This window comes from Symphalangus syndactylus, chromosome 9 (genome assembly GCF_028878055.3).
Source record: "Symphalangus syndactylus isolate Jambi chromosome 9, NHGRI_mSymSyn1-v2.1_pri, whole genome shotgun sequence".
NCBI classification, from domain to species: domain Eukaryota; kingdom Metazoa; phylum Chordata; class Mammalia; order Primates; family Hylobatidae; genus Symphalangus; species Symphalangus syndactylus.
The window spans coordinates 80,254,646-80,268,540 of record NC_072431.2 but is presented as its reverse complement, the minus strand read 5'-3'; the positions used below and the strand labels follow the sequence as shown (position 1 = coordinate 80,268,540).

Here is a 13,895-nt window from a genome sequence, read left to right as displayed (position 1 = left end):
GCCCGTTCCAAAGCCTCCTAGGCACAGGGCAGAAATAGAGCAAGGGGCGGAGCTGGGACGAGGGTTCTGGTTGCCCCCCTTATTGAACACAGGCCTGAAGGGAGCCTAAGAGGTGGCTGGCAGGAGATACTACAAGGCAGAAAGACAGGGCAGCAGTCTTTGTACTGTACGCTTTTGTTTTTTAAGACAGAACAAAAAGTCAAGGTTGAGAGATGAGAAATACTCTTGCCAAAAAGAGAACACCAAAATCCTGGAGTCACAGGTCTTCCATTACCCTCTCTAGCATTTCTGCTTGTCTTTTCCCTAGTATCGGTGAAGAATTTTTAAAGTAACCAATCCATACCGTTGGTTACAGGCCCTGTGGTCACCGGGCTGTCTCCCCATGATGGGGATGGAGAGTGGTTAGTGCAGAAACTTAGACCTCCCCTCCAGCTTGTTGAATGCGCTGAAGTTTATCTAGGAGGGAAGACACTCGAGCGTAGGATTTCAGTGATGCATTTGGACAGCATCAGTACTATGCTTCAGCATCAAAAATGTCACTTTGGGTAGGAACAATACATAATGCGTGGCAATGCCTTTTGTGACACCTATTCAGGAGATTCCCATAGGAAGCTTCTGAGACAGAGTCCTCGGGTGAGGAGGGGGACAGGCCTGGGTCTTGGGGGAAGGTAGAGATGACCAGCCTCGTGCCTGTCTCCCGAGTGGCCTCAGCCTCCATCAGGCAAATCTTGAGCAGCCTCCTCCATTCTGCAGGCAAATGACTGAGATTTCTGAGCTCTCCTTCCCAACAGGCGGAAATTCACATGGGGAAGGGCACCTGTGAATGGCCTTCTAGAACTATCAGGAAGTTCTAGATTTAGTACCCTGTGAGAGCAGATGGTCCTGGGTGCACGCGGATGGTCCTGCCCAGCCAGCTGGATTGCAGAGTGGTCATCATTATCAGTGAGCTATTGAGAGGTTGAGAGCAGTCAGTGTCATGTATAAGGATGGGTCGGGGTACTGGCCAACCCCCGCCTTGAAGCCTGGCCGCCGGATGAGAGGCGAGAGCACAAGAGAGTCCTGGCTAGGTCTGCCCCGCTCTGCAGGGCCACACTGTCCACTGGAAACCCTGTGCCCACTGGGCTGCATGCTAAGGGGCTGTGGCCAATGCTCTTGTCCAAATTTTACTGAATCTTCAGTCTCTCTTGTTTTAATTCACTCCGAAGTTTAATGTGTTAGCTTGCAAATAAATAAATAAATAAATAAATAAATAAATAAATAAATAGAAAGAAACAGTCCTGAGAAAGTCCCAGTCAAATTTTAATTCCAACAAATGATCAGCAGTTCCCTCTAAGAACAGTGAGAGTTCTGGGGCTAGCCAGTGTTTCTCTTGGAAAATAAGGAAGAGGGAAAGCGGTGCATTCATTTAAAAACCTGCCCTAGGGAGGCAGTCTTCCCTGTGAACTCTGAGGCCACAGTGAACAGAGCAGGCTGGAGGCCTCCCGGCTGTCCTGCCCCTCCTGCCACATGCCTGTGAAAATGCTAGATAAGGACTTTTTCTCAGCAACCTCCACGCTCCTTCGGTGGGGATGTCTTTGACTCGGAGCTCTGCCACTGGTTATCTCCACGAACAGAAAATGCCACAGACGGGTGAATTCACTGTGTTGTTCTCATTTTCCCTCAGTTTCAGGCTTTTCTCTCCTTGCCTGTTTTCCTCGCTTAAAAAATGATGTGGGGGTCCCTAAACGCATCTACCCCAATAGATTTATGTTTTCTTTTCCATTGGTCCACTTTGCATCTCAGTCCTAAAATTAAGTTTTTGATTATAATGTAAGGTAGTTTTACCATATTTTAACTCTGGCTTTTTAAATACTAAAGAAAAATAACAGAATGGCCTTCTAGAACTATCAGGAAATTCTGGATCTAGTACCCTGTGGGGACAGATGGTCCAGAGCCAGCGCAGTTCGGTCCAGAGCCAGCGCAGTTCGATGATTTCTCCCAGCCAGCGGAACCATAGAGTGAACTTGTTACTGTCCCTCCAAGGCTGACAACTAAGAGCTCATACTCGGCCGGGCGCGGTGGCTCACGCTTGTAATCCCAGCACTTTGGGAGGCCGAGGCGGGCGGATCACGAGGTCAGGAGATCGAGACCACGGTGAAACCCCGTCTCTACTAAAAATACAAAAAATTAGCCGGGCGTGGTGGTGGGCGCCTGTAGTCCCAGCTACTCGGAGAGGCTGAGGCAGGAGAATGGCGTGAACCCGGGAGGCGGAGCTTGCAGTGAGCCGAGATTGCGCCACTGCACTCCAGCCTGGGCGACAGAGCAAGACTCCGTCTCAAAAAAAAATAAATAAATAAAATAAAAAAGCTCATACTCTTCTAGCAGTTTGATTTAGACCCAAGAAAGGCTGCGTGTGTGTAAATTTGTGAGAGAGTGTGAGTGTGTCTCTGTGCCTGTGTTTCTGTGTGTGTCTGTGTGTACATGTGTGTCTGTGGGGTGTGTCTGTGCACGGCTGTGTGCGCGTGTGCATGGCTTTGTCTGTGTGTGCGCGCACGCACTCTGCTAAGCTACTCAGTGCAATTCCTTACTCTTACTTCCCTTTCTGTCACTTCTCCATAATTCTTTGTATTTCGGTTGGGCTGGTATCTCGTGGCGGCTTCCTCTTTTCCTGCATTCCTATATTTCATTATTTGCTCTTGTTCCTCTTCTAGGGCTTTTACAATACGGCCAGGAGGATGTGGAAACCCAGTTACAAGATGACACACAAGCACAGTGTCACAATCGCTGTGCTTGGGCCCTATCTCCTGGAGACCAGGGTGGGACGGTGCCTCTGGATGTGGAGGGAAGGGCGGAAGATCACGGGGTGGCAGAAGGCCCGACTGTCGGGTCTTCTGGAAGCTGGGGTCTCGTGGTCACTGGGCTGATGGTGCTCTAAAGCCTAGAGTAACCGAGAGCAGGCTGACTGCTCCCGACTGCCGACTCGCCGGGCTTCGGAGGGCCATAGGTGTGTGATTCCACTTGTGATCTTCCTACTTCCCCAGCCCACCCTGCTGGTCCTCCACTTCTCTCTCTCTGCCTGTGGAGTGTTATAACCGACTCCTTCTTCTAGGCATCTCCATCCCAACCCCAGACCAGTTCCCTTAAACCACCTCCCACCTCAGGACCCCCACAAGCAGGGACCTCTCACAGTTCCTGTTGCCTGGGGACTTCATCTCAGCTTCCAAGGCCTCTGGAACCAGGCCCTGCATCCTGGGGATAACTGTCCCCATGACTCTCTGAGCCAGCCACCACCCCACCCCATCCCCCAAGTCCACTGTTGACCCTGCTGTGGCCCCGCACCTCCACTTGTTGAGATTCCCTCTTCCTGCTTCTCATTTTGAATGTCACCCTTCTGTGACTTCTCACAACCCCCCTGCCACCCCTCCCTCCGGTTGGCACACCTTGTCTTCCTAAGAACATGTGCTGCTTCCCAGTACCCAGGGCTGCTGTGCACCGTGGCACATGAGTTTCCATGCATTTTCCTCCTGCTGTTTATAGATTGCAACATCCCTGGACAGATCTTGGATTTTCCCTCTGTAATTTCTCTGGAGACTCCCTCGGGGTTTGCACACACATCTGTGGAATGCCCAGGTTGGAGGTGGTCCTCCCTGATGTGTAGTGTGGGCTATTCAGAGGGCCTCATTTCATAAACTCATTAACAGCTAGGATGCGAAGACTTGGAGAAGTCAGCTCAGGACCTGCGGAGTGGGAGGGAGGCAGCGAGTAAAGAAATGGGCTTTGGAGTGCCACGAATTTGGCCTCCAGTCTTCTTTGCTACAGTCTTACCTGGCCTTGGGCAAGTCATGTGACCATCCTGAGTCGGAGTTTCTCTCATTTGTAAAGTGGGGGTGATATTTTTCTCACAGGGCTGCTTCAAGGGTTAACAAAGTTAATGTCTAGGAAGGACATAGCATAGCACCTTCACCTGGTTGCAAGCCCCTGGAGTCACATGGCAACAGCTGTGGAACCAGGTAAATGACTTGACTTACATGTTACACGCTCTTACTTGTTCGATTTGTAAATGGGAAGAATGTGTGACCCAAATTAGTCGTTTCCAGATATTTCCTGGTAAACGGTTGTTGAATCATAAAACTAGAAAGATGGGAAAGAAAGGGAGGAACCCCCCTTACTTCGAAGAAGTGTTGTTGATGTGAAGGACAGGACTTTTTGAGACACTCTCATCCTAAGAAACAGCTGATATCTACTAGGAAAAAACATAACATTTGAAGGTTCTTCCTAAGAGATGTGAGGTTTTGACAGAGGTGCCAGGAAGCCGGAGTTGTGTGAGTAGTGGGCCAATCTCGCGTGAAGGCTGTGGGACCGGGCAGGAGAGGGGCAGCCAGCATTTCCTGAGCACCAGCTAATGGCGGGGACCTGGCACCTTTGCTCTGTGACTCTCCAGCTGTATGGTGACATGAGGCTGGCATTTTCTTTGGTTTCATACGTGAGGAAGCTGAGGCTCGGTGATGTCCTGTGCGTGGCTCGGACCCCAGAGCTACTCAGAGGCAGAGGCCATCTGTAAACACCTTCAGGTGGTTGGAGGCAGGGTGCTGCAGCCAATGCCGATCGCTCACAAGCCAAGGCTTTATTGTAAGGGCTAAATAAAATAACATATGCCTAGCATTTATACAGCACAGGGCTTTTTAGGAAATAGTGAGACGACCATGGAGAGGTGGAGGAAGAGAGAAGGGAAAGAAGAAAAAGAAAAAAAAAGCCTTAAAGAGTTCCTTAAGAGAACTATAAATTACAAAGCCCTTGGAGTTTATTTTTCCCTGGTTAGACATAAGTTTACATGAAACGTTAAACAGCTCAAGTATCCACATCTCCTTCCTTATGTCTTCTCACAGCCACTGTGTGAGTTTCTTATCAAGATACAGAATTCTGGCCAAGTGCGGTGGCTCACCCCTTAATCCCAGCACTTTGGGAGACCGAGATGGGAGGATTACATGTGCTTAGGAGTTTGAGACCAACCTAGGCAATATGGTGAAACCCTGTCCCTACAAAAAAAATACAAAAATTAGCTGGGCATGGTGGCATATTCCAATAGTCCCAGGTACTCGGGAGGCTGAGGCAGGAGGATTGCTTGAGCCCAAGAGGTCAAGACTGCAGTGAGCTGTGATCGAGCCACTGCACTCCAGCCTGGGCCACAAAGCAAGATCCTGTCTCAAAAAATAAAACAAAATAAAATAAAATAAATTCTGCCACAAGTCACAATTCCTTGCTCAGAAATCTCTACAGGTGTGCTTCTTAGTTAAGAAATGGAGGAAACATGAATTTCATCCTGACTTCTGAGTCTTGTAGAGACCAGATCTGACTCCTGCAGCCTTCTGCCCACAGAGCTGGCAGGCGAGGGAATGTGCACAGAGTGAGGAGGAGCTGATCTGACGTTCAGAACAGTGGAAACTGCTGCCTAATTTGGCTCTGCTGCTGTCCTTCTGCATGGAAAAGTCACAGTAAATAATGGACTCTCTACCTGTGAGTCGATTTTACTGAGCTGCCTTTTTAAATATATGTGTAGAAAGGGCGATCTCTGTGTGTCATTTGCACATGTGCGTACACATGTACACACATGTGCACATGTGATCACTCGTGTACACATGTGTGTGCACCAGTGCACCAGACCAGGTGCACCCACCCAATTCCATGCTTCTCAGCCTCTTGCTTTCCTCTGCAGACAGCCAGTTCAGCTACAGTTATGCCAGATTGCCTGCACCCTGATCTTTACCATCACCAGGCTCGCAGCTTGAGCTCGTGCCTGAGAAATCCACTTTCTGGGAGGAAGGCAGAAGAAACTGCCAAGGCAGGACCGAAGACTTGACCTCCACCTATAGTGGGGTCTGGTCACCAGAGGCTGGCTGACTCCCCAGGATTTCTCAGCAGAGTACTACACAAATACTCCTTCCTTAAAGATTGGCAACCACTTAAAGACACAAAGTGTACAGGACTGTACCCATGGCTGAGAGCGGCGGGATCAAAAAGGGCAACTGAGTTGTTCTTCCCGTCCCTCCTCCTCTGTGCTGAGTCACTTTCTGCTTGGAATTCTGACAGGGACCCGTTGGGCTTCTGGAAGGGAGGGACAGCAGAGGATCCACCCTCTGTGTGTCCTGGGGGAGATTACTTATCTCTGGCCTCCCTGAAGCAGGGCCTGGGCTTCTGGAATCTTTGAGGCTGACACCATGCCAGCCCTGGGGATGGGAGGGAATGGCCGTGTCTGTCTGCAGAGCCTGAGGAGGAGCCAAGCGCAGCCTCCGGAGTTCTCTTCAGTTGATCGCTTAGGTGGACAAAGGCCACAGAAGTGGATTTAAACTCCTCAGCCCTTTCTTTGCATGTTTGTTCTCATTTGAAGTCAGAAGTGATATGTCCTACACCTCAAGAACGTGTGAAATGCACATACGATAACCCCATTTCAGGAAGCCAAGTCCAGCTTAACAGTCAAAACATTTCCTTCAGTCTTTAGTCCTTCACTTTGCCGAACTCCCTTTTACACCGGCAGCAACAGTTTAACCTGTTGCTTTTGTAAGAGTGTGCTACTGGGAAAACCACATCTAAAACACGTGTGCAGTTACATCAGCTACAGCACATGCTAAACAGTTGATCAAAGGCTCTCGCCTTGTGGCCCACGCTGCAGACACTCTGACGACTGCCAAGCTCCGCAGCCCCAGGTCCCTTCCGCGCTGCCTGCTGTGCTTCTCATCTCCATGTGGCAGAGAACACAGCCAGTCATCACCATGTGGCTCTGCCCGGCGCTGCCGCAGCATGTCCTGACAGGGCCTAGATATGGAAAGGTGGCTCTCCAAGCACACACCCCAAGCCCCTCCTGCCGACCGCGTGGCCCACACTCTTGTGGGCAGCCCAGTTATTTTGTAGAATTTCCCTTCCTTATCATTTTGGCCCATGTGATCCAGTACAAATCTCCCTTATTAGAATAAAATTTGGAATGACAAAATTGAATTTCATTTTTCACTTATATTGAGGACCTCACACTCTTCACCCCTGCCACGATCCCTGACAAGAGCCTTCCTATCTAATCATTGTTCCTCCAGCCCTCTTAGTTTTCTTCAGCCTTTCTTGATTGCCTGAATGTCCCTTTCCCTTCTCCTTTTAAAGTATGAACCAAGCTTTCTTACTCCGTTCTCATTATCGTTTTTCTATTTTCTTCTTTGCATATGATTCTCCTTAAATTATAAAACTTGGGGGTAATTTCTAGAGGTGCCATCATAGTGCTTCTGTCTACTCAGTGTCTTTAGAATCAGCAAATATCATTTTTACAAAAAAGTAGTATTTCTTCCAAAAAAGAGTAAGCAAGAAGGGTACAACATTGGTAAAATATCCCTAAGCCTGTTCTTCAACCCGTTGAATGTTTTCCCCTAAATTGTTGTATGGAGATCCTGGACCCGGAATTTGGTTGACATGAAACAGGCCTAGCAGGGCAGCTGAGGAAATGCTCCAACCTCAAGATCCAGGAAGATTACACATGGCACCAAAACAATCATTTAAAAGCTAATCCCGGCCAGGCACAGTGGCTCACGCCTGTAATCCCAGCATTTTCTCACAAGGTCAAGAGATCGAGACCATCCTGACCAACAGGGTGAAACCCCATCTCTACCAAAAGTACAAATATTAGCTGGGCATGGTTGCACGCGCCTGTAGTCCCAGCTACCCGGGAGGCTGAGGCAGGAGAATCACTTGAACCCAGGAGGAGGAGGTTGCAGTGAGCCAAGATCATGCCACTGCACTCCAGCCTGGTGACAGAGCAAGACTCCATCTCAAAAAAGAAAAAAAAAGCTAATCCCATAAAAGAGCCATCATTTTGAACCTGCTGTTTTCTTTCTTGTACTCTTTAGAAGTACCCATTTCTCCCTTTCTAAGCCATAGGTATATTAATTGGAGCTTTTTCTATCTTAATTAGTTCACTGTGAACAATTAAAATTGTGTTAATAAAACAAAAACAAAAATAGGACTGGTGCCTAGTTGTGCTACATGAAGAGAGAAAGGGCCAGACATTGGTTTTTCCTAATCTTCTGTCAAGTTCTCCAAATCATCTGCCCTGGAAGGTAGCTCCAACAGCTGGGATTTGAAGTAAAGCATAGTGACTTTGGCCATCACTGACATGTCCCATTTGAAGCAACCAAAACTGTCCCTCAACCTGACACTCATCCTTGAAACACCATGAGGGTAAGTGAGGCTCTTCGGAAGGTCTGCTCAACCCCATGGCCAGATAGAGTAAGTGTCTGCCAGGGGCATTTGCAGCTGAAGGGGAGACTGCACAGACTCAGGGTTTGCAGGCGCTGAAGGCGTATTCCTGCCTTCTTTTTCACCTTCAGTGGACTTGCAAAGCACTAGCCCTATTGTTTTTCCCATCTGGGAAACATGGTGAATGTTGGTTGGTTGTAGCTAATCCTATGGGTCTTGAAGTCTTTGTTGACAAGAAGATAGATGTTATCTTTATCTGTATGTGGCTTTCTACTAAAACATTAGCTACAGGGCTCTCTTTTTTGTTTTAAAGCATTTTTCCATAAGGTTCACCCTTACTATTGCTTATCTGAATAATATTACCTGCTGAGAAGTTTATTCATTGCTCACCAGTTGTAGGGGTATTTTGACACAGGACTGGAGGCTTTTTTTCTTGTCGTAACAGTGCAGATCCATGGAAAACTTGGAAGCAGATGTGACCGGATAAGAGCAGGTTGAGGATGATAATCTTGGGGCAATGAGCAGGATGATTGAGAGGGGTGCCTGAAAGCAAGGTCCCCATGATGCAAGCAAACCAACTCATGCCAGACGGCGGACAGGAAACACAGGCAGGATGTGGTGCAGGCTGGGCTGCCTTGGCTGGGCAAAGGCAGGGGCTTCATGGCCATGCTGGGATATGATGTGGATGGAAAACAATAAGAATGGAGACCTCTCCAAAGACCTCAGACATAATTTGGCCATGAGAGGCAAGGGTAGAGGCGAGCCCCCTGTGGGTTGGAATGTATGGAATCCAGATGAAGCACCATCAACATGCGTGGGCTACATAGGAGAGCTGGGTCTGGGGGAAAAGATGGGGATTTGGGTTTGGGTGTGCGTGTTCCAGGCATGGAGGGAAAAATGAGCAGATTGACGAGGATGAAGCCCTGGTGGAGCCCCCAGACAGGGGCCCTGGACATATTTCCACTTGCCTTCTTCTGCAAACTTTTGTGTGCCTGTTGGGTGGAAGGTACTATGCTGGGGCCATCCAGGATCCAGAGCAGTGTAAGACATCGTGGCCTGCATGGTGTGACCCTTGACTTTTGAAAAGAAGGAGCTGGTAGAGTGGGAAGGAGACAAGTGGCAGCAGAGTTGACATCATCAGGACTGACCGCAGGATAAGCGGTGAAAGGAGCCACTGAGGAGTTACCCAGTGACCTGGGGAGCTTAGATGTGAGACTTATACCAGCCAGCACTCCCCAGCTCTGTGTCCCTGGGTCCTACTGAACTTGATTGTATTTTAGTTGCCTCTTTTCTAAGACTGGAGCAACAATACCTTCCTTGAGTGTGCATGCCCAGTCCATAGATGGCAGCCAGTGTTCTCTTCCAATGAGAAGACTCTGAGCCTCCTCACGGGAGGGTGGTCTAAAAACAAATGTATCCATCCACAGAAGGTCTGAAAGGTTTTCGTAGAATCTTGACTTGGTAGCTCTTCAGGATCTAACTCGTGCTTTCCAGAAGTGTGGCCCGTGGTGTTCTGTCTGGGGTACTTGGTCTTCCCATCCACCTCCACCTTGCTGTCCTGTCCTGTGACTCTCACTAGCTCAGTCACGGGGTCAGGAAGCCCTGCCATGAAATGCTAGATTTGGAGGCATTGCCAAGGTACCACAAACCATACTCAAACAAGGTCATAATAGACTAATGATCTCACTGTGACTAACAGGTTCATGTGATTTAAAGAATGATAGCATTTTTTGTAAATTTTATAAATTTTCTAAATTTTTCCTAAATACAAATCTGAATGTGTTTACCTTTAGACAGATTTTCCCAGAAAATTGTCAGTGTTCTCACATTTGAAAGAGATCAGATCTTCTCCCTCTAGTTTTGAAAATCTCAAGTAGGTTTAGCTTCTCCCCAGAGTGACAACGGCACAAGAAGTTTATAATTTTATGCACAGCTACATGCAAACTGAAAAGTGTGGTTGGTGGGTATTTCATTTTTCCCATAATGTTCATCAATTTGGCAATTCAAATAGGATTCAGAATCCAAGGTGTTCGCAGCATTTTATATGAAAATGTGCATGAGAGTTTGGGGAATACAAATTCTTACCAAATGAGTTAAATTTGCTCTTGATAAGAATATATTTTGTAAAATGTAGAAAACTGAGAAAAAAAGTTTAACACCTGTTTTATCTGCACCCTTTTATTAAACAGTGGCCTGAATTTACTAAAGGACAGAGAACAAGGTTGAGAGGTAATCACTGAATAATAGCTTCGCTAATCCCACAGTGACTGCTTCTTATGACAAGCAAGAGGGTCAACTTAGAGGCAGGACTGTCTTCAGGGGCAAAAGCAAGTCAGCACCTACAAACCTCTCCAAGTGAGTGAGAAAAAGCAGATCGTATGACTCATTTTGCAGCTTGCCAGAAGCAATGTGGGAATATTGTCAGACTGCACAGACCTGGGGCCAGCTGGCTCCTGGAGTGCGAGGAGCTGTCAGTGACTGCTGTGCATACTCACCTGCTCTGTGACTTTGTTCAGTCCCTACCCTGGATGTGTGGTGAAGGGTGCCAGGCTTAGCTGCTGGAGCAGTGAGGTCCCTGAGGAGGCGGGGCTAGGTGGTGTAGCAGTCGCACTTGACCAATCATTGATTGACTGTTTGGGAATTGGTTCACTGGGGGGACACCATTACTCCCCATGCTTCATGTGCAGGTGAGTGTGTGTATATTTGCATTAACACACAAACACACTTATGTGTGTCCCTGTGTGTGCAGCTGCAGTACCTTACACACCTTCCAGTGCCTCTCAAGCATGATAAAAACAGCTTCCACAAAACCTCTACTACCCACCTGGCATCCACAGAGCTCCCAGTGATTGGCTCCCAAAAGATACTGAACTTTAGCATGGAACAGAGTGAGCTTCCACATTTGCTGTTGTACATGATTAATTACCTGTCCAGCTAGAATAGTACACACTTCTTTTACTGAGCCCAGGAGTTTATGTGCATGAACATGGATGGTACAGGAAGAAGGGTGAGTGCTTATCAATTCAGCATTACTCTGGAGACATGAAGCAAACTAATAAGTACAGCTATATTTTGTTTTTTAAACAATTTTGTGTACCACATATTTGGGACAAAAATCAACAAGTAAATTTGAATTACACTAGGCAAAGGACTGATTCTTTTGAAACGTGATTGACATTCAATGTCTAACTTTCCAAAAGAAGACATACATGTGGCCCACAATCATATGAAATAAAGCTCATCATCATTAATCATTAGAGAAATGCAAATCAAAACCACAATGAGATACCATCTCACACCAGTCAGAATGGTTATTAATAAAAAGTCAAAGAGTGACAGTTGCTGGTGAGGTTGTAGAGAAAAAGGAATGCTTATACACTGTTGAGGGGATTGTAAATCAGTTCAACCATGTGGAAGACAGTGTGGGAATTCCTCAAAGACCTGTATACCATTTGACCCAGCAATCCCATTACTGCATGTATACCCAAAGGAATATGAATCGTTCTACCATAAGACACATGCACGCATGTTTGTTGTAGCACTATTCACGATAGCAAAAACATGGAATCAACCTACATGCCCATCAATGATAGACTGGATAAAGAAAATGTGGTACATATACACCATGGAATACTATGCAGCCATAAAAAAGAATGAGATCATGCCCTTTGCAGGAACGTGGATGGAGCTGGAGGCCATTATCCTTAGCAAACTAACCCAGGAGCAGAAAGCCAAGTGCAGATGTTCTCACTTTTAAGTGTGAGCTAAATGAGGAGAATACATGGGCACATAGAGGGGCCTATCAGAGGATGGAGGGTGGGAGAAGGAAGAGGATCAGAAAAAATAACAGGTAGTAGATTTAATACCTGGATGACAAAACAATCTGTATAACAAACCCCCATGACATGAGTTTACCTATATATCACACCTGCACATGTACTCCTGAACTTAAAAGTTAATTTAAAAAAAAATTTAATGTCTGATAATGTATTACAGTATTCTTCATATTCAATGGCAATGTGTGAAGTGGGAAGTGTCTTGGCAGAATTCGGTATTTCGAGGCTTACACTTTGATACCCAGGACTGCACAAGGCTACATTTTCTACTGGTGAGACAAATTCCAGACACATTGCATTCAGATCTAACCTCTTAGCTCCTTAATCTTCAGGGTACTGGTAAACATGAAGACCTCCCCAGTGCTGTAGTCATCATGATATGTACAGCAGGTGGTTGAGCTCTGGCTGTAGAGCTGCAGGGATATATTAGGAAGTTAACTCTCAAGGCAAGTCATCTTCAAGCACCATATTGGCATGATCAGCAGTTTAAGTAGAATCTCAGTGCTTTGTGTTTAGTCAGGGTTTTGTACTCTATCACCCATTGTAATGTTCCTATTTGCAAAAGGTAATACATACCCTTTAAAACATCTTTGGTTTTTCTCCCATTATTGAGATGCTAGCAGCTTCATAAAGCAGAATAACTAAGGGCAAACAGATTATATAAAGGGTTGGAGCTCAATGAAGATAACAAGAACAGCAAAGGTTATTGTAAAACTGGCTGTTTGCAGGCCAACAAGCACATCCATATGGAGGCAATCAGTTTATGCTACCTCTGTTTGATGGGGTTCGTAATATTGATTTTATCCATTAGATTTGGGCTACCAGGGAATAAAATAAGCAGATGAAGAGTAAGGATTTGCTAGGAAATAATTCAGCCAGTCACTTCAAGAAACAGCTTTCAAAGTGTCTCTCAAACTATGTTTGCCCATTATCCCAATAATTTATTTCCCAATAATTTCATGGGAAAAGAAGGAGGTTCTGTGGTCAGATAAGTCTGGAAAACACTGGTTTAAGCAAAGTTCAATAGGTCTGCTTCCCTGCAGGTCACCTCAGAGTCTTTACTCTGCTAACCTAGGAACTCATCCAACAAGTTTAATTTATCAGCTACACTGTGTACGTAACTTTAACAGTCACTGAGATGTGACTCTTGGGGGAAAGATTGTGCGTGTGTGTGTGTGTGTGTGTACACATGTGTGCACATGTGCAGAATCTGCCAAATCTTAAGAAAAAGGAACATGCTGGGAAACTGTCCTATGAAAAAGAATAGAAACCTGAAGATTTGAGGCAGTGATAGTATTTATGAAAGCAGCTGATAAGGACTAATCACCGAAAGGGGTAGCTCTTTTGCTGGTTGGGGAAAACAATAATTTTTCCCCCACCCAATGTGCTGCATTTTCTAATTTTCTATGAACACTTTCTAAGAAAAAGCTGAATGAAGAACATTTGCGATGCAATCAGCTCATTAAGAAACACGCACTTTTTTGGAGATACATGCTGTCCCAGGAGATGCTCTGTGAGGAGCCTGAGTGTTTGGACTGGAGCTGCTGATTGGTTTCTCACAGTTCTAGAATGTTTGGGGCTGCACCCTCTAAGATGTTGAACCCATCAGTAATTGCTCCAAACCACTTTATGGGATATAATGCTGTGAGTTGAGACCTGAGGGGATTGTGGTCCTGTTCATGAGTAATTACTTTTCTGTTGCCTATAGGAGGGCCAGCAATAGCAGATGAGTAGCTGAACAGTGGTTTTGAGTAATAAAACGTTCTTTTTAAAAAAAGTAATGCTTTCTGTTAGACTCTGACTATATCTCTCTCCTGGAATCACAACCCAGCTTTCTTTTTGCCTTTT

At 46.3% G+C, this 13,895-nt stretch overlaps 1 protein-coding gene across 43 annotated transcripts in view; it reads left to right on the top strand.

Moving 5' to 3' along the window:
- IKZF1 (IKAROS family zinc finger 1) overlaps nt 1-13,895 on the top strand; it is a 101,143-nt gene that overhangs the window by 50,182 nt on the left and 37,066 nt on the right. Inside the window, exon 2 of one of the 43 annotated variants that reach the window (XM_055293162.2) lies at nt 10,401-10,566. The exons of the other annotated variants lie outside the window; for them this stretch is intronic. Coding sequence (XP_055149137.1) covers nt 10,488-10,566 — 79 coding nt within the window. The 5' untranslated portion in view covers nt 10,401-10,487. The remainder of the gene's footprint in view (nt 1-10,400; nt 10,567-13,895) is intronic. 43 annotated transcript variants of the gene reach the window in all.